At 43.8% G+C, this 20,206-nt stretch overlaps 6 protein-coding genes across 6 annotated transcripts; 2 read left to right on the top strand and 4 right to left on the bottom strand.

Moving 5' to 3' along the window:
• Nucleotides 1-54: 54 nt before the first annotated feature.
• BDB00DRAFT_328666 (uncharacterized protein) lies at nt 55-3,260 on the top strand. The gene has a single exon (XM_053116961.1). It carries the CDS (start codon nt 374-376, stop codon nt 3,065-3,067), a length of 2,694 nt encoding a protein of 897 aa, XP_052985236.1. The 5' UTR covers nt 55-373; the 3' UTR covers nt 3,068-3,260.
• Nucleotides 3,261-3,673: 413 nt separating this feature from the next.
• On the top strand, nt 3,674-5,474 carry BDB00DRAFT_754026 (Metallo-dependent phosphatase-like protein; the record flags this gene model as incomplete). Its single annotated transcript, XM_053118728.1, has 5 exons — nt 3,674-3,802; nt 3,886-4,086; nt 4,236-4,317; nt 4,392-4,890; nt 5,009-5,474. 5 exons carry the CDS (start codon nt 3,674-3,676, stop codon nt 5,472-5,474), a joined length of 1,377 nt encoding a protein of 458 aa, XP_052985235.1.
• A 193-nt stretch (nt 5,475-5,667) lies between these two features.
• BDB00DRAFT_867040 (SNF2 family N-terminal domain-containing protein) lies at nt 5,668-11,588 on the bottom strand (the record flags this gene model as incomplete). The annotated part of the gene is made up of 20 exons (XM_053126293.1): nt 5,668-5,895; nt 6,009-6,120; nt 6,234-6,468; nt 6,565-6,702; nt 6,795-6,888; nt 6,974-6,983; nt 7,077-7,358; nt 7,443-7,660; nt 7,732-7,799; nt 7,886-7,949; nt 8,016-8,050; nt 8,128-8,371; nt 8,476-8,948; nt 9,051-9,141; nt 9,209-9,706; nt 9,805-9,872; nt 9,964-10,021; nt 10,095-10,359; nt 10,443-10,684; nt 10,794-11,588. The coding sequence occupies 20 exons, from the start codon at nt 11,586-11,588 to the stop codon at nt 5,668-5,670; spliced, it is 4,218 nt and encodes a 1,405-aa protein (XP_052985234.1).
• A 1,496-nt stretch (nt 11,589-13,084) lies between these two features.
• Nucleotides 13,085-15,520, bottom strand: BDB00DRAFT_754193 (heat shock protein 90-1; the record flags this gene model as incomplete). Its single annotated transcript, XM_053118744.1, has 3 exons — nt 13,085-14,641; nt 14,769-15,230; nt 15,434-15,520. 3 exons carry the CDS (start codon nt 15,518-15,520, stop codon nt 13,085-13,087), a joined length of 2,106 nt encoding a protein of 701 aa, XP_052985233.1.
• Nucleotides 15,521-15,588: 68 nt separating this feature from the next.
• BDB00DRAFT_797589 (uncharacterized protein) lies at nt 15,589-17,050 on the bottom strand. Its single transcript, XM_053121555.1, has 2 exons — nt 16,404-17,050; nt 15,589-16,310 (listed from the first exon to the last, which is right to left on the bottom strand). Exons 1-2 carry the CDS (start codon nt 16,796-16,798, stop codon nt 15,788-15,790), a joined length of 918 nt encoding a protein of 305 aa, XP_052985232.1. The 5' UTR covers nt 16,799-17,050; the 3' UTR covers nt 15,589-15,787.
• A 597-nt stretch (nt 17,051-17,647) lies between these two features.
• BDB00DRAFT_881055 (60S ribosomal protein L35) lies at nt 17,648-19,348 on the bottom strand (the record flags this gene model as incomplete). The annotated part of the gene is made up of 3 exons (XM_053128049.1): nt 17,648-17,879; nt 17,994-18,130; nt 19,334-19,348. The coding sequence occupies 3 exons, from the start codon at nt 19,346-19,348 to the stop codon at nt 17,648-17,650; spliced, it is 384 nt and encodes a 127-aa protein (XP_052985231.1).
• Between the last annotated feature and the right edge of the window lie 858 nt (nt 19,349-20,206).

Here is a 20,206-nt window from a genome sequence, read left to right as displayed (position 1 = left end):
TTTTTCTTTTTTTTTTAAAAAAAATTGGAAACTAAATGTCCTGATTGTGTGTATATAAGGGTACCATTGAGTCGTGCTCGCGAGCTGGTAGAAGAATTTGAGATAGAGAGCTCACCGGGATTGTCCAAGCTGTTGACTGATGATCCGCTGGATGATGAAGACGGAGGCGACGAAGACGGAGTCAGTGGTAGTGATGGTGATGGCAACCATTCAAAGCAAGGTGACGATCACGCGCTTGGTATGCCATTTTTAGGATAGTCTCTTTCATTTCGGGCTTATCATTGACCTTTCTCTTTCATTCTTGTAATCAGATAATGGAAAGGGTGTAGCACAATTACAACAAGAAGAGGTGCACCCACCGTCACTGGCTACGATGGCGACAACAACAACAACAACAACAACAGCCCCTCTAACGCCGAAACAAACACAAGCTGCACTGAGCGCAAGTGCTGTTGAAGTGGATGACGATGAATCCTTTGTCAAGTTTGAAGACGACGAGGAAACACCACCGCCACCTAACAGCAAAAAGACGACCGAGTCAGTTGGCATCAACACACTCCTTACGCCCACACTGTCGATTCTGCAACATCCACAACAGCAGCAACAATTGCAACAGCAGTTACAGCAGCAAGCAGCAAAGATGGCGACTGGTAGCGACAAACCCGCTGGTTCTTCCGCCGATGTGCCATCACCGTTGGATCTTTTGAAAGCACTGAGCATACCCAATTTAAATATTGCAGCACTGCAGCAATTGACAGCCGCCATTCCGGGCCTGGCACATTTATCATCCACATTCGATCTAGCAAAAACACTTGCAGCATACTTGCAATCGCTCAACAAGCCATCATCATCATCCTCGTCTTCGTCTTCTTCATCCACACCCTCGTCATCGTCCTCTTCTTCCACCACACCGTCACCCAACTTTGCATCCGATTTCAAAGCAGCATTGGCCCGATTCCCGGCTTTGGAAACTCTATTGCTGCGAAAAGATCCTTCCACAACATCATCACCCACATCCACTACTGCTAACAACAACAACAACAACAACAATCCAACACCATCCATCATCACGTCTACACCAACACCGACACCGACATCAACGACGACTTCTACTTTTGTAAATACTCTTATTACAGACCCACATCATCAACAGATTGTTCATACGACGATGCCGACCAACCCACCCATGTACATAACCATTGTCGACAACATTCCCGTGTGTGTGGCGGTGCTGGCGCCGACCGACAGCGTACTCCCGGAATGTCGCATCATGCGTCGACTGGACTCGGGCTACATTAATGGCACCAAACTGTTGACGGCCGGTGGCATCGACACTGAAAGCGAGCGAAGCATGATTCTCAGTTTCGAGATGGAACGACGACGTATGCCGAGGAAAAAGAGTGAGTTGTATGGTACTTGGATCCCATTGCGCCGTGCACAAGAGTTGGCGGTCACTTGTTCAATTCAACATCGTCTTGGTCCGTTCTTGAGTGATTCGATCGAGTCTTATTTCCCGTCTCCTTTGCCGATCAATGTGCCCATCATGATGACGCCTCGTCGAACGACAGTAGCACCCCCAGCGGGAACGGCAATCACATCTCCGTTTCCACCTACCAAGGATAGTCGATTGGCGTCTCTCACGTTGCAGGCTCTGCGGGCAAACAGTCATCATGGTGCTTCTCCGAATACTGCTACTCCTGATGGCAGTCATAGTGGTGGTTCAGATGATACAACAACAGCTACTGCAGATAATGGTCATGACGATGACGACAGCAACAACAACAACAACAACAAGAACGGTAAAGTGTTGTTGCCACGTTCACTATCACCACCCAGTCAGACAACATCAGCCGCGCAACTCCATCAGTTCTTGCTCAGTAACAATCCACGCAAATTTGTCGAGTTTGCACAAAAAGCGCCACTGTTGGGTACATTTGAAGACGACGACGATGATGATGTAGAAGACAAGCGCACCATCTCTGTTATTGATCGTTCCGCCAAACCTGTCCCTGTCATCACCACCCTCGGAGCAAAAACGAGCAACAATAAACGCAAGCGGAAACAGTCTCTGAAGGAAACCAAGAAAAAGAAGAAACAAGAGCAAGAGGACGACGAGTCAAGCGATGTTGATATTGTCAACAGTAGTGACTCGGATGACCGTTGTCAAGAAGAGGAAGAGGACGTTGACATTGATGTCGATGAAGACGATGATGACGAAGATGCGGACACAGACACGGATACCGATGTGGAAGAAGTACGGTTGCGTATGAAACGGATGCGCGATGCTGCCATCGATGCCATGGAGAGTGGCAGTTCGATTGATTTGGAAGAACTGTTGCGACGCGCCAGTAGTCCGATCATGGAGAACCCACGTCGAGCAGCAGCGGCAGCGGCAGCAGCGGCAGCAGCGCAACATGCAACGACAGGCAATCGACTCAGTACTACGACCACCACTGGCTTTTCATCGTCACCTTTAGCTGGAGGGTCATCATCATCATCGATGCGGCGTCATGGCAAAGCAACTGCACGACGACGACCTCAGGGTCCTGGCGGTCGTAGCATAGGTGGCAAGATCGCACCATCGGCACTCAAAAAATCCGCCTCGTGGAGCGGCAGCCTGACATCACCGTTACGTGTCGTGGTGCCTACCAAAAAATTACACAACAAAAAGCATAGCACACGGCCAAGCAAGTTGCGACAACATACCGCGGCAGACGAGTTGTTGGCGAATCGTGTGGTAGAACATACCCCTGCAATCACTACATCATCATCATCATCATCATCGACGACGACGACGGCAACAACAAGTCATGCTGACACGGTTACTACTGCTACTACTACAACACCTGCTAATACCATTAATACTACCACTACGGTTACTCCTACTAGTACTGCCTCGACAGCAGCATCACCATCACCCCCAGCTCCGTCGCAAGCACCAGATGCAGCTCCATCATCAGCATCACCAAAAACCTCTGGAACCGATGTTCTTGCAACGATCCAAGAAGACGATGAAGACGAGGAGATCGATATTGGTGGCAGCGAGGAAGATGATGATTTGCGATAAACAGTAGCAGCAGCAGCAGTAGTAGTAGTAGTAATTATCTTTGTACATGTGTGTATGTAACGTACTAGTCATGTTTAGTTTGAAACAAGTCTGAGTACCAATGAAAAGTGTATGTTTTGCAGAAACATTAAGAACAAAATAAAGAAAAAATATAAAGAACACATGTCCTTCTGTTACTGGAAATAAAAAAAGCCAAACGGAATGCCTCTCTTATGCTTTATTGTTTTTTGTTTTCTACAGAAACGATGTAACCGTTTCAAATCAGATTGTATACATAAACATCATCATCATCATCATCATCAGCATGATGGTATGTGCCCTTTTTTTCTCTAACTATTTAAAAAAGGCGTATAGTGTGTACCTTCTTTCTCCCCCTTTCCTACCCTGCCTTTTTTTTCTGTTACATAACAGAAAAAAAAAAAAAAATTCACCCTGCGAGCCATGACCTATCTTTTATGTGTCATCACTGCGTTGATGGTTGTTGTTGTCATGACAACAGCCGTCCCGTTGCCAGGAAGTCCAGGCACGCGTGCTATTCAAGATACATTCAATGCGAACGGGATCTGGAACCGAACCTACGGCCCCACCGAACCTCAACAAATCCACATGGCATGGATCTCAGATGGCAAAGGTTGTCGTATTCAATTTGCCACCTACGACGAAATCGATGATGCCATGTTGCAATATTGGCCTGAAGATGACGATAAAGATTTGACTACCACAATCGTGAAGCGCGTTGATGTATAACCCTATTAATTCTCCTTCTTATTTGATTTGTAAAAGCATGATGTACTAACCACTACTGTATGGTGTGTTAGGGATGGGCATTTGTGGATGGTGGTAAAGCACACCACACGATGCATCTGCATAATCTTGAATCAAAACTTTTGAAAAAGGATACTTTGTACATGTACCAAGTGGGGTCGGTCAAGGGCAGCGCAACGTTGTGGTCGGACGTTTACAAGTTTCATACGCCATCTTCGGGTGACACATTTGAATTTGTCGCGACTGGTGACATGGTATATATTGATTGCATATAAACAGCTAACAATAACAGTCGTGATAGTAAAAGGACGTGGCGTGTAACCATAAACACATATACACTGGGCGCATCTCCCCCCCAACCCAACCCACCCCGCGCCCCGTTTTGTTTATATATCATATTCAGGGCACATCTAATGCAGTTTCCATGCCAAATTTGCTACGAGTAGCAAATCAACATCGCTATGACTTTATTGCGTTTGCTGGAGGTAACAACTTTCTGGGTTTTCTGTCAAAAATAAACAAAAGCAGTATATAGGGTATTAAAAATAAACATCATCAGATCAAGCCTATGACATGGCTGACTTTAACGGAACCAAGGGCGACGAATACATGAACTTTGTGCAAGACATTTACGCCACGATCCCGGTCATGGCCGCGCCAGGCAACCACGAGAACACGTACAATTTTTCACACTACAAGAACCGATTCAGCATCAATCCCTATGCTGAATCTGGGTTCGATGACCCGACCATGTACTCGCTCGATTACAAGTCGTTGCACCTCGTCTCCTTTTCATCCGAAGTGTTTTTTGACGAAGGATCGCCCGAGCAGATCCAAACCGCGTTGCAATGGTTGGATCAAGATTTGGCCAAGGCAAACGCCAACCGTCACATCAGGCCCTGGATCATGGTATTTGCCCATCGCCCATTGTATTGTTCGCCCTCTGAATCCGAAGACTGTACCGACAAGGCGGACATTATGCGCAATGGGCTCAAAGAGACTGACTTTGGTGGTCTGGAGGCTTTGTTTTTAAAGCATCGCGTAGATATCTATATCTGGTAAAGTTTTTTTTTTTTTGTTTTATCAGATCGTTTACTACTACCCCGCTTTTCATGTTTTAAAAAAATAATCCGCCGCACCAACACTCATTGTGTGTGTGTTTATATTTTTATTTAGTGGTCATCGCCATAATTATGAACGAACATATCCTCTTGCACACAACAAGCGAATGGCCACGTCATACTATCAACCACCTTCCTTTTTCCAGCTTATTGTGGGTAACGCTGGAAACTTCCAAGGCACAGACTCGTTTGAGAATGCCAGTGTGCCGATCGCCGACTGGTCCGCGCTGCGCTATGAAGGCTATGGATTCTCAACAATCAAGGTGTCTCCTACAAAACTACAGATCTCACATCATCAAAGCTTGCCCAAGGATGGTGCTTTGGGCCGCATGGTGGACCGTGTTATTGTACGCAAGCCAAGATATACCAACGGTCGTCGTTTACGATGCAGTAGTAATGCTGCAGCATCCACTAATTATGCTTTCGATAACGAAGAAGACGAAACCACTGCTGCTTATTCCAGCGGAAGATCTTCCATATCTTGTTCTATGCATCATCACCGTCATCAGATTATACCATAATCTTGTAAAAAAAAAAAATGGCTGTGTGTGTGTCAAAAAGGAAAACCATGTGTTACCCCCTACCCACCATCCCCAGCTCCTCTGTCACCCAATTTTTGTTTTTGTTTGTATGTAAATTTCCTCTGTAATTCTTACAGAGGTTCGGGGGGGGAAAGACACAAATGTCATACGCACTATGTACTATTTTTTTTTTTTACAAATTCAGAATCCATGATTCATTACTAGTGAAGCACCGTTGTAAATCTTGATCAGTGACTCGTTCACCTCCACCTTCGGATTGTGTAGCAAGTGGCACTGTTTCATCTAGCACATCGTCTCTTCCTTCTTGTTCCATTCGGATCTTTCTTTTATGTCTCGCACTATATATGGCATGGATTCGTTCCTCGATTGTCTCTTGAATGATATACCAGTAAACGTTTGTCTAAATGTATCTTTCTGTTTAGCAAACATACTTAATTCATGGATAAAGAAAGAAAAAAGGTGTCGACAGAACGTGGGGAAGAAACACACGTTCATCGTCGTGTTATGACTTACTTCTTTCATTTGTCCAATACGATGAACACGACTGATAGCTTGTCGTTCAAGAGCTTCATTCAAGACTGGTTCAACAATAAAAACAGTTTCGGCACAAATCAATGTCAAGCCACTATGTTGAAAACGTTTTGAAAGGTAGAGTCCATGTAAACACAAAAGTTAGAGTGTTGTTCAACGAGAATGAACGGATGGGAGAGAGAAAAAAAATGCCATAAATAAATATACCTGGACTGACTACGTGAATGTAGCAGGATAACATGGATACTAGGATCTTCAATGAAATTTTTGATGCGATCGTCGCGTACCGTATTATCCACTTGTACAAAATTGATACCATTCTTTTTCAGCCCATCAGCCAAAAGATTGAGCACATCTTTCCACTGAGAAAATACGACGGATTTGCCATTGGTTGTGTTAATGATGTGTTTGATGTGTCGTATGATGCTATCCAATTTGGCGCCTAGAACAAGAATAAGATAGACCATAAGTATCTTTTTTCGACTCTGTCTCTCTACAACAACATGTCTACTCATTAACCAGACATACAACTTCTTACCTAAACCTTCTTCGATTGCACATTGACTAATTTTTGCTAGAAGCTCGTTTGATATTTCACGGTCCACATCCAAGTTTCCTTTATTCTGTTCATCTTCAGTTGAATCAGTTGATTTGCCTTCATTCGAAGTATCCCAAGCTACACAAAAATAATCACATATTTATATATACGTTAGTAAGGGGTTTGGTTTTAGCAAACTTTGACATATACGTTTTAGCCGTCATGGTTACCTATAGCATAGCACTCGGATAACTTCACCGGTGAATTACATTGAGGACACCGATGATGCAAACGGAACCATGTTGTAGCACACTCTTGACAGAACTAGATAATTAAATAGTTTGTTAGAGCATACAAATCCATCTAGTTTGCTACGTACGACTGCTTTTCTATTAGATGATACTCTTACCATATGGCCGCTACATAGCATAACCAGGGAGGGAGAAAGCGCTTTGAGTATCGATAGAACCAGAACTCCATGAGCACAATCCATATTTATGTATACTGCTTACCAATAAGTCATCAATCCTTTGGAAAAATCAGATTGACAGATCAAACAGTTGCGCTCTTTTTTGTCCTCGTGGTTCTTCTCCTTGACAAGATTTTCCAAATATCGACAACGCGCCGAGTGTTCCTTAATCTTTTTCTCGTGATGTCCTTCTTCATAGAATAACCGTTGTGCTTCGATGGCCGGGTGAGGACTTTCCCACGCCCGAACATGATCAGACAAATCTTGCAAACTGCGATAGTATTCGATTCGATGGTTGTAAAGTTGAGTGAAGCGTCGATATTCACTGATGATGGGAATACCTTGATCCATTAGAGTCCGTTCAACAGCAGTATGTATATTTCTTCTTTGTAGTTACGCAATGACTTACATTTCTAAACGCTCTTGAAGCTCTCTTTGTTTAGCAGCGGCTTTATAGAGACGGTTGTATTCGTCCCGCAGTAAGCTCTTTTCCACCTCATTTATATGGGGCCGCGAGAGATATCCTTTTAATTCAGTCACAACCGTTCGCAAAGTATCTTGTGTATGTGCTTTGGGCATATATTCTTGACGGATTCTACTGAGCTCTGCCTTGAGAACTACAATCTCCTATGAATTTCTTTAGAACATCAAGCAAAGCAAGCACATTACATGAATAGTGTGAAAACATTATTACTTACATTGGCTTCTGTACTGCTCGCAAGGTCATTGAATAGCTCGGCTGATTGCAGTCCAGTTGCCCAGACACCTTAGTTTGGTGGACAATAGCAATAGTCAGATTCGATGTTCATCTTCAATACATATGCCTCTAGCAAAAAAAAAAATTGTAGTTACCGTTCACCCAAAAGTTTCGATCACGGAGCATTGCTTGATACGCATCCTGGTATAGATCAAGTTTCTACACAATTTTTAAGCACTTTTAGCTTTACATAACAAAGCCAGTCAGCCTTAGAGATATACATACCTCCTGAGTCATTAAAGATGTCTCATACTCGTCACCTGGTTAAAAAAGACAGCAAGTGTTAATAGCTTGAAATTGCTTTATCTTTTTATCAAAGAATGGCAAATACACAGACCTGTAACATCTCTATTTTCTCCCTCTCCTCCTCCTTGATCAACCAAATTTGAACAAAGCAATTCAGACAAGGCTGTACGCCACTTGTTGATATACTCCAGTTGCGAGTCCAGGGTATCACATAGAGTATTGATTCGATCCAGCCGATCAAAGGACATGATCAACGTTTCTTCCTGATGGCCTTGACCAATCATCATGTTAAAAGGAACTGCAATTCTAGGTATTTCACGCTTGGACATGGTGACCTAATAACGGCGACCATGGGAATTATAAAGAAAGGAGACAATTTGATCAAGAGTATAAGACGGTTACATAGAGTGCATAATGATAATTTATTTCTATCACTTACCCGGTCTTCAGCACGGCTGAGGATTTGACGTCGTACGTCTGCTGCCTTATCATAATACGTTGATTCCTCTTTTCCTTTCTCGAGTTCATGGTAGATACCAGCGACGAAAAAGTAAAATCGATGCAAATAAGATAGCCATTTCATATGTCGCTGCATCAATCCCTCTACTGTCGTGCTGGTTTTCGTTGTGATGGTAGATCGATGTGTTGCTACAGCATCGTCTTGTTGAATGGGTGCTGTTTTTTCATTTTCCTTTTCTTCTTGTTCTTGTCGTGACTTTGCTTCAGATATTCTATTGTTGACCATATCAAGCATTTCCAACGCTCGTGATACAGCTCCAAGGTATATGTCAAGCGCCTCTTGCCACTTTTTCTGGATTTCAGACATACCACCTCGTCGCAGCTGGGAATTTACAAGAGTCGAAGATGTGTTGTCGACGTCGTCTCTTGCTTGTGCGAGCAGTGCATTTAATACTACTCGTAAATGAATAGTAAAGGTACGAATTTCGTTTAGAATACCTCATTAAGAAAGAGACTTTTGTGATGTTCAGCTTATTATCTCCTTCTCTTATTTACCTTCATCAAGTGTACGAACGGTTTGAGTAATCATTCTTTTCTTTGAGGCTCCTACAGCAGGATGATCACATGCTTGACGTAGCGCCAGTAGCTAGTACGTAAAATTAATGATTCTTCTTCTTCCTCTTGATAAAGTGTGTACTTCAATTTCTGCTTACCCATGATCGTAATTTTGCATAAGTTCGCTGAAACTCTGCTGCAGACGTTTCAAAATTAGTCGCAGCGTCGTCATCAGAAGTAGTAGGCGTCCAATTGACCGCATCAAGGTGTCGTAAATTAGTACTTCTCGCACACTGTTCCCAAAGACTCTGATAATAATGCTGTTCGATAGCAGAAAATGTCAATTTGACAATATGTCGGTGCTGTGAAGGTATATAGATCTGGTCAATCAAGGCTGCCTTGATGTTTCTTCGTAGGATTGTTTTACTGAATTGCCAGAACAATCCTTTAACCCAGTTTGGAGCATTTGGTGCACACAGCTCTTTAAAGCCTTTTGGTTTCTGGATACTTGGTGTAAAACCAAGGAACAAAAGTAATCCAACCAGGTCATCGTAGTTGGTTTTCATGGGTGTGCCAGTCACTCCCCAGGAATACCATCGTGGAATAATCCGTGCCATTTGGCCCACCATAGCCGTTGTGGACTCTACCATTTGTGCCTTTAGAATCGTGAAGGGTTATTAAATGATATGTACGATCTCTTTGCATTTAGTCTGATATGTTGCTATGAGAGATAATGCTGATTGATATTTTTTACCTCATCCAACATGACTCGGAACCACAAAATCTCTACGAGTGGACTTCGTTTGGGAGGATACTTCGCAGCTATATAGATGTTTAAGAAAATGTCAAAACTCCAACATTGTCAGAATGATTGCGTCATCGTACACAGGTAGTTTATCGTCTTTGCACATACCATGTCTTCGTGCACGATCAGGAATTGCTCGGGCGTGATGTATTTCTTCTTTCAAGACCTAGAAAATTAATGGGTTTAGATAAAATCCATGAATGGGTAAAAAATCAGCCTTTGATGAAAACATGACATACATTGTAGTCAGTCAATACTACATCATATTGAGCCAGCTCATTTGCAGTGACCGTTTGTCTATCGCCAGAAGCTTTGATGCCCTTATACGTTTTTACACGAAGTGAGGGTGCATGCTTGTTAATTTCAGATTCCCATTGACGGATAATGGCTGATGGAGTAATAATCAATGTGGCGCCCGATGTGATCAGTCCCTCGACACTGTCATCCTTTGGATGTTTTGGATCAAATCGATTGTGTTTGTGCAGGAGAATAAGCGCGATAGCACTGGAAATTCACAAAAGATTGATATGATTTAATGATTGATCGCGTGATAATAATAGTCGCGCAGGAAGTTCTATGATACATACCATACTGTTTTGCCTAGACCCATTTCATCAGCCAGTACACCACCACTTCTGGTCAATGATTTGGCAAACGCAAAAGCAGGCGTTGGTTCGGCAAGTAGTTCGCGTGAAAGTCGATTGACAAAAACTGTTTGACCAGAATGAAGGGTAACCTCTTCCCATAAAAATGGCAATATTTCATGCGCATTGTTTTCCTCAAGCGTACGGATCTGACCATTGACAGCTTTGTGCCCTTCACGTTCGACCTAAACAAATACGAGTGACCGGGACACAATAAAAGATAGTCAGCCACACATGAGCATTTTCCCAAACTTTTCTCTCCTCCTGGGATAAAAAAACCCAACAAAAACGAACCATCCACTGCAAATTCTGGGTTTGGAAAGGTGCCAGTTTAGCAAGCAGTGCTTCTGGTTGATACGCAGGAAGAAACTCGTTGCAAATTTGCGGCTGTAAATGGCGGAAGAAATCGTCTACGGTTGTGCTGGTAGGCGCAGCAATTTTGGACGGATAAAGGAGGTCAAAGAGATTGAAAAATGCCTTGCTGCCTAGCACTCGGCTGTCAAGTTCCGCATACACGCTCATACGCGCTTCGACATGCATGCCGTTGACATGGATACGAACCGACGTATGCACTACTTGAGAATGACAAGCACGCGCAAGCTCCAGAAACACGTTGTTGTTGTTGTTGTTGTTGTTGTTGTTGTTGTTGTTGTTGTTGTTGTTGTTGTTGTTGCTGTCGCTATTATTACCATTGGCCGTTGGCTGTGCCGCATATACCAACACTTCATTATCCGCAATGGCAGTAGCTCGTTGGTCATTGTCACCGTCGTCGCCGTTCAATGAGGCAAACGTCAGCTGGGCTTTAATGAAACGCTCATCGGCAATGGTGAAGGGTTCGACCGACCAAAGTGTGTTCAGTTGATTTTCAAAAACGCTCAAGGGTCCACAATCATTGAGCAAATCGGACCAGGCTGAACCGATCTGGATTGGAAAGGTAATGTCAAGTAGATCGATTCGTGGTGCCACTTTGCGTCGTTTGGTTTGCGGCGTCTGTCGTTCAGTGACATTGTCGATCGTCGAATCTTCTGTTCGATTTTCAAACAATAGTTGAACTAATGCTTCACGTGCAACGGTACCATCGATCTGCATTGGAACAAGCGCTGTAAAAAACCAAAGGTTAGAAAGAAGGTTTTGCTTTTGCTGCGGCTGTATGATTAAACAATCAGGATCGGGTTAAAACATTCATGCGAACCGATTGGCTAGCAAGTGACACACACTAAACAATTCACAGGAACTAAAAACGTATACTGACAACAATTCCTCATGAGGTGTGTTTTACTGAAAAGCTACTTTGTTCTGCTAATTTTATTGCTTTCGATACAAAAGCACAACGCGTGCATGTTATCTTGACAGATTTTTTTGTTGACGACTTGTATAGTAGCCGTAGTACTATCACCTGCGCTCTATATTATACTTTCAAGTATAGTGACAATTCGAGAGGAAGTCATCGAAGATTTATTGAATGATGATATGCATGCACAGGAAACAACGTCTTCATAACAGCTTGTAGAAAGGTCAAAAACATGACTGATTGACTGTATAATAGAACAAATGTTTACACAATATGCATCAAAGTATGGTTTTCCACCTTCATACCTTCATTATGAATTGATTCGTCGAACATCCCACCCAGATTATCACGCCCGTCATTTCTGTATCAACTTTACGTCGTACGTCTTTATTCCTTTGAACTCCACATCCCAACAATGGTCGCCAGATTTATTGATAAAAAGTAGAAATGTACGTGTTGTTATTTGATTTGACTTCTTTTGTATCGCTATGGTCGCCATGCGATTAAGTTGCAATATCATATAGAGTTGTGGAGCTGTTCTTTCTACTTTATGTCAGAATGCATACATCTAATTGACAATACCGGTGAACATCTTCGCGTGTGCTTTCGCGTTATTCCTCGGCTCGTTTATATCAAAGTATAAACATAGAAAAGAACAGTATAATGACGCGAGTATATAAGTGCATTGTAGCCTTTAAACTTCACTACCAGCAACTAAACATCCCATATCATCATCATACTTATACGTAAAACCATCGGTGCTGCAGTTCTCCTGGCGCGAGGAGGTGATAGAAGAGAATGATGCTATTAATTGGTTACCTTTGATTTGTACCCATGGGGAATAGCATGGGTTATTTGCATAGATATTATCCAAAAAGAGGGACTTGAAGCTTTATAGGAAAGTATAACCTTTGATCATCCGAAAAGCTGGAATGAGGCAAAAAAGGACAAAAGTGGACAGGGGTTCAATTTACCAAAAGTACCATCGCACGTTTATTTTTTATTTTTGGGACAATAACAAAGTAAGAACATGATGTTTTTTAGAGAGCGGGAAAAAAAGGATGAAGAAATGGTTTGGTTGAAAGGAAAAGAGAAAAAAAGAAATATATACGAGTGGAATGTACACATTAAGGAAGCGCAATGATATTCAAGCCAAACAAGCGATGGAGATATTTGGAAAAAAGGGCTTTACAGAGTTGTTGTTGTTGTTGTGTGATAATGACAGATTCTTTTTCTTTTTGCTGGATGCTGTAAGAGGTAGGAAGATAGAGAAGGGGTGTGACGGTACAGGTATTTAGTCGACTTCCTCCATCTTGGAGGTCTCGACGACTTCCTCGACGGGTGCAGACGAGGCGGGCTCATCAGCAACTTCATCCTCATCGATCGACAGACCCAAGGCAACCATGCGATGGATGCGGGAAGCGAAGGTGCTGGGCTCGTCCAAGGAGAAACCAGAGGTCAATAAGGCGGTCTCGAACAACAAGGTGGTCAAGTCCTTGACGGTGCGGTCACCGGCATCAGCAGCAATCTTGTCCTTCAAGTTCTTGATGATGGCGTGGCTGGGGTTCAATTCCAAGGTCTTCTTGGAGGCCATGTAGGACGACATGCTGTTGTCGCGGAGGGCCTGGGCCTTCATGATACGCTCCATGTTGGCAGACCAACCGAACTGGCCGGTGGTGAGAACACAGGGAGAATCGGTGAGCTTGTTGGAGACAACGACCTTCTCGACGCGCTCGCCCAAGATGTCCTTGACCGACTTGCAGAGATCCTCGTGTGCCTTTTCTTCGGCCTCACGGGCAGCCTTCTCTTCTTCATCTTCTTCGATCTCAACACCTTCCTTGGTGATACAGACGAGCTTCTTGTCGTCGTATTCCTTGAGCTGGGTGGTCGAGTATTCGTCAATGGGGTCGGTCATCAACAAGACTTCAATGCCCTTCTTCTTGAAACCTTCCAAGAAGGGAGAGTTCTCAATGGCAGCGCGGGACTCGCCGGTGATGTAGTAGATGTTCTTCTGCTTCTCGGGCATGCGGGTGACGTAGTCCTTGAGCGAGGTCAACTCGTCGCCAGACTTGGTCGAGTTGTAGCGGAGCAAGTCGGCCAACTTTTGGCGGTTCTGGGTGTCTTCGTGGATACCGAGCTTGAGGTTCTTGGAGAACGACTCGTAGAACTTGTCAAAGTTCTCCTTGTCTTCGGCGATCTCGGCGAACATTTCCAAGCACTTCTTGACCAAGTTCTTGCGGATGACCTTCAAGATCTTGTTCTGCTGGAGCATTTCACGCGAAATGTTCAAGGGCAAGTCCTCAGAGTCGACAACACCCTTGACAAAGTTGAGCCATTCGGGGATCAGTTCGTCACAGTCGTCCATGATGAAGACACGGCGGACGTAGAGCTTGATGTTGTTGCGCTTCTTCTTGGTTTCGAACAAGTCGAAGGGAGCACGCTTGGGAATGAACAGGATGGCGCGGAACTCGAGCTGACCTTCAACGGAGAAGTGCTTGACCGACAAGTGGTCTTCCCAGTCGTTGGTCAAGGCCTTGTAGAACTGAGCATATTCTTCGCTCTTGACATCATCAGGGTTGCGGGTCCACAAGGGCTTGGTCTTGTTCAACTCTTCAGTGTCGGTGGTCTTTTCCTTGATGGTCTTCTTCTTCTTTTCGTCCTTCTTGTCTTCCTCGTCTTCGACTTCTTCGATCTTGGGCTTTTCTTCACCCTCCTTGACTTCTTCGCCCTCTTCGTCATCGCTGACCTCCTTCTCGACTTCCTTCTCGACGACGAGCTGGATGGGGTACGAGATGAATTCAGAGTGCTTCTTGACGATGTCCTTGATCTTGCGCTCCTCAAGGTATTCGAGCTATTTTGTCAAAAAAAAAACAGAATACAGCGTAAGCTTCTGATACAAAAATCTTTGTCCTTCTCTTTGATTCCATCACCCTTCCCCCCCCCCGGTACGCGTGCGTACACAGGATATAGAACCTTACCTGGTCTTCCTTCAAGAAGAGACGCATCTCAGTACCACGGCCGAGCGAGGGGTTGACCTCATCACGGGTGATGGTGAACGAGCCACCAGCAGAGGACTCCCAGATGTACTGCTCGTCATCGTTGTGCTTGGTGATGACCTGGACCTTGTCGGCAACCAAGTAGGCAGAGTAGAAACCGACACCGAACTGACCAATCATGGAGATATCAGCACCGGAGGAAAGGGCTTCCATGAAGGTCTTGGTACCAGACTTGGCGATGGTACCCAAGTTGTTGACCAAATCGGCCTTGGTCATACCAATACCAGAGTCACGGATGGACAAAATGTTGTTCTCGCGGTCAGGGATGATGCGAACGAACAATTCCTTCTCAGCCTCAAGCACGGAGGAATCGGTCAACGACTGGTAACGGATCTTGTCAATAGCATCCGAGGAGTTGGAGATCAACTCACGCAAGAAGATTTCCTATGGCAAAAAAAAAAAAGTCAGTATTGACAAATCCTGTCCGCTCCTGTTCTCCTCCCTGGCAATCAACCCTTCTACTTGTCGCTTCCTTTCACACGCAGCAGTTCCCCGAACAGCATCAATAACAACAACAACAACACTTGTTGACGCGTCACCTATAATAACGCTCCCCACTCCCCCACTTTCTCTGGATGATATTATACCTTGTTAGAGTAGAAGGTGTTGATGATCAAGCTCATCAACTGAGAGATCTCAGCTTGGAAAGAGAAGGTTTCGGTTTCAGCGCTCATGGTTGAAGAAGAGGTTGTTGGAAGAAGAAAAAAAAAAAGGGGAGAAGCAGAAAGTAAACCAAAGAATACGTTGCTTTTATGGCAGCGGCACAACAAAAAAAACATTTTTAAATCCAGCTACTTTACAATACAGATATACAAGTCACCTCTTTCCAGCAGGTTCCATCGGCTTTCCTTCACCCACCCCTCGCGAATCAAGAACGACCAAAATCAAATAACCAATCAACAGCCCGGGTTTTACTTTTTTCAATATATCCTCAACGACTTCTAGAAGAAACCACTAGCTTCTTGACCAACGCTACTACCACTACCATCCATAAGCATAAAGTCGCTATAGTACGTGTAGTTTGATCCGATTGGTCCTTCTCCTGCTGGCGGCAGTGTGTCGTGGCTGAGCACGGACGCTCTTGCTGGCCCGTACGAAGGAGTGCAGTAGGTGCTCATACTACCATCATCCCCACCGAGCATTGGATCACTGCTGTTGTTGCTGGGGTTCCACAACCAGGCGTTGGGATAAAGCGCTGGCAAGGGAGGTATGGTCCATTGATACGACGGCTCAACTGGCTGTTGGCGATGATGGTACTGGTGTTGCTGCTGCTGATGATGATGGTACTCCTGCGATTGTAAAAGCGGCGAGTGCGACAGATGCAACTGACAGGATGGATACGACAACGAAGCTGGGCTACTTGTATCCGAAGACTGTTCATCCTCAGATGAATCAGGGACAGCAACACGCCGCTTGATGTTATAGGCACGCTTTCGTATGGGAGCATACTTGTAGTCAGGATATCTTGAAAGAACGATTGATTGTGAGCACTTGCAACGACCGATCTCCCTTCCTCTCTTGGTATGAGATCGCATACTCCGAATTGAATCTACTTACTTTTGCGAATGCTCCTCTTTCGTCTTTTCCGCCTGCGCACGGTACTTTTCCTTGATGTACTCGGGCTCGTCACGCCACCAGTTCGCCACAAGTTTGGAAATATCCCGATGATTAGCCCCTGGCAATAAGTCGGCGATCGTTTTTTGTTTCTCCAATCGATAGGCCATGAAGCAGTTCACAGGACGCGGAATACGTCCGGTGTCCTTTTTCTTCTGGGCTGGACGAGGCGGTCTAGCACGAACGCGCAGTCTACGGCGCGTCTCGGTAATCGCGGCAAGAGTGGCCAAATCCTGCTGCTGAGCAGGCGTAAGCGTTTCGTGGAGAGGCATTGGTGATGCTGGTGCGGAAGACAACGTTGAGACGGACGAGGATGATGAGGGCGTGGGTGATGACATTATTGTTATTACTGTTGCTGATATTATTAGGTGGTGTTGTACTGCGACTGGTATGTTGGATGTAAGATATAGAATGCGAGGATGTTATGTACAGATAATGAACCTGGGTTGGATAAGTATGAATCGAATGTCTATGCAACGCGATATTGGGATATTGGGATATTGTATATAAGGAATAAGTATATGGATGTTAATAAAGATAAAGGATTGGAATGGAAATGTCTATAAGATAGATGATAAACGAGAGGAACGGGTTGGGATGGAGGCAAAAACGCTGAAAGCTCGTTTGATCCTTTTATATAAAAAATGAGAACAACTGACCTCTTTGTTGATCCATAATTGCGCCTGCGAGTTATCCTTAGCGTCGTCGATATCGTTGTCGCCGTTGTCGCTATATGAGAGACAGGGTACGTAATTAAATGAATTATATAAATAATACATTGCTAGCCCCCTTCATTGTTTTCATAGTGATAGATGGTTAAGCGCACATGGCATAACCTTTTTTTCATTTTCCCGCCACCAAGTAGCAGATCCGTTCCGCAACAGCTTTTTCCCAGCAGAAAATTAAAAAAGAAATTCGCAAAGGAAGTGATCCTCGGAGGGGGGGGGGGCGTGGATGCAGAAGAGAGAAAGAAACTATTTCTGAACTTTGACAAGCATGCATTTATGCATTAATATGAGCACATTGTACTTTTTCTTTTATAAAAATAACTAGGAAACGATAGGAAAAGAGAGGAAGAGAAACAATGAATGTTAAAAGTAGATACACGCTTTGCATCCCCTCCCCCCTTTTTTTTCGCTTTTGGTTATGCGTGAGGTAAAATAATCCCGTTCATTTTATTTCTTTTTTTAGGCCTTGACAGCATACTTGCGAAGGGGGAAGTGGTTCAACTTCTTCTGCTGCTTCTCGGTCTTGAGCTTGCGTTCAAAAGGAGTCAATGCACGACGCATGGCACGGGTCTTCTTGACGCGAAGGTCGATGGGGATGTACTTCTTCTTTTGGTAGAAGAGACGGAGCTGTTCGCGCTGGGTCTGGTTGATGACGGTCAACGTACGGGCAATGTTCTTGCGGGCCAATCCACTACACATATTAAAAGCCATGTTAACATCCTCTTTTTATATATGTGCACGCATAACCTTGCTTTTTCATGTGTATATCCAACGAGGAGATATAAAGAGACAAATGAATTCTTACATTTGGTGAAGCTTGGAAGCAGAACCGCCAGCGACCTTTTGAACACGCAGGGAAGCGAGTTCCTGCTTTTGCTCGTCAAGAGTCTTCAAGAGCTCGGCCTTGTTCTTGTTGCGAAGTTCGTATGCTTTGACGGCAGCCTAATTTGTCATTGATACAACAATAAAGAATGAGCATTAATCTCCTTCGAATTGACTGCAAATCTCGTGCATAATTTTCGGAGGCCTCCACATCCATTCAAACAGCCATCCCTCCCAATCTCAAAATGTCGAATGTCGTCGTGAGGAAGGAAAAAAAGGGTCGTATATTCATCGTTTATCGTATGTGTCGATAGATTGAGTGGGACAGAACGAAGACATCTGTAGATAGACGGATGGATGGCTATTTCGAACGGATGGATGGATCATATACGCACCATTGGATTGGATTAAGGCAAGAAGAGGACAGACTGCTACAAGGAGTTCTGTCTGAAGTTTAATTTTGACAAGTCGCTAATTTAATGCACGCATAAACTGTGTAGAAAGATCAAATACATTTACATGCCGTATATCTTTCTCAAAGTGATTAATTGAACATAGTGCAGATCTTAATCTAGAATTTTATAATCGATCATCCAATAATATATCCATCTCAACAATTACACGAGCAACCACTACGATTTAGTGAAGAAGATGGTGACAGCGAGAACAGGAATTATTAGCTGTCACAATCATTACATATCCTCGTGCCGTTATACTTTGTTATAACAGTATCCGTATTATTTTCATAACTGACAACGCACGTCCATGTGGACGATCATTCAAGGCATTAACAGGTCTTGCCGCGTGCATAGCATTTGGGAAACGATACGATCCATTATACTAGTAATATTGATCAAGCTTGCTGAACGTTACTGCAATGCTTTTGACCCTGTTCGCTTTCCTGGAGCTCTGGAAGCCCCACAATTAAAGAGCTGAAGGTCTCTATTATCAAAATGATGCTGATGATGGGCGGAGAAGCGATAGGGCAACAGTAGATGCTTATAATTGCCATCTTGTAATGGTGTAAATGGCGACGATGTTGAAGAGAGTGAAGCAGAACTTGTACAGCTCAGTACTACTGGAGATCGGTTGTCACCATCATTTTAATATTCTTTACCAAGTAAAAGAAATTTCAGCTTTGATCTGTTACCATAATTGAATAAAATTATAGCTGTACGTATCAATCATATAGCCATTGCTGCTCGTGAGTAGCTTGCTGTTGATCTGACAAACAATTCAAAGGAAGAGCCACCACCACCAACTTAATCTCCGAGAATGAGCTTTGCTATGTGCTGAAGACAGATGCGCTGTCGCCGTAACGACCCTGTTTCGCGTCATATTCTCTACGACATATGCATTGATATGCATATAAGATGTGCCCACTGGCACTATCTATATGCAGGCTTACGTTTTGTATTGCATCTTGTTTATAAACGCGCTTTTTTTTAGAACAATAGCTATCGGTTTAAGTGTTACCTAATTTACACTGTAGGTACCAATAATCATGTACATAGCAAAAACTCTCTCACTAGCTAAAGCAAAACTTCTATTTCTAAAGTTCTCCAGCTTTCCGTGAATTCAATTTTGGTTGGTGACGAGTACGCGTATGCCTTCATCGCCCACTCTTGGTATATCTTGTAGTTTTATGTCATTTACCAATCCAAAAGACCCAAAAATTTGTCTGAGTGCTACGAGGCCGATCATCAACAGACGGTTGCCAACAATATGGGAAGTGATAAATAGTTCAGTGAATACCCGAGGATGATACAATGGTCAAATGTTGAAAATCAACGTGTCGTAACGTTTCTATTTTCGTCATTATTGCAAATATAGCGTCATTTACTCCCGGATCACGGTCTTTAGCGAAGGCGTAGATGAGGATGACGAAGGCGACAGTAGGTTTCTCAAAGATTGTGCATACTATGATTGCAAGTAGTAGCACATAATTATTTAATCGCTGTAAGCGAGAGGAGGCTGTTGCTACGAGAAAACGATTGCAGTGCATGCAGTTGTTTATCACGCCAAGAGCCAAAACTTTGCGTACTAAGGTTTTACTACTTAGTCGAACCTATGGGAATAATGGGTAACGCTGCTCAAAGCAATTCTCCTATTCGGCAATTAACAAGTTTCAACACTCCCATCGTTTCAAGTATACGCAAATAGTAATGCTATTGAATCAACCCTTTTTTTCTGTGA

The sequence above is a fragment of the Zychaea mexicana genome (assembly GCF_025766255.1).
Source record: "Zychaea mexicana strain RSA 1403 chromosome Unknown BDB00scaffold_3, whole genome shotgun sequence".
NCBI lineage: Eukaryota > Fungi > Mucoromycota > Mucoromycetes > Mucorales > Lichtheimiaceae > Zychaea > Zychaea mexicana.
This window is presented reverse-complemented; position numbering and strand designations above follow the sequence as displayed.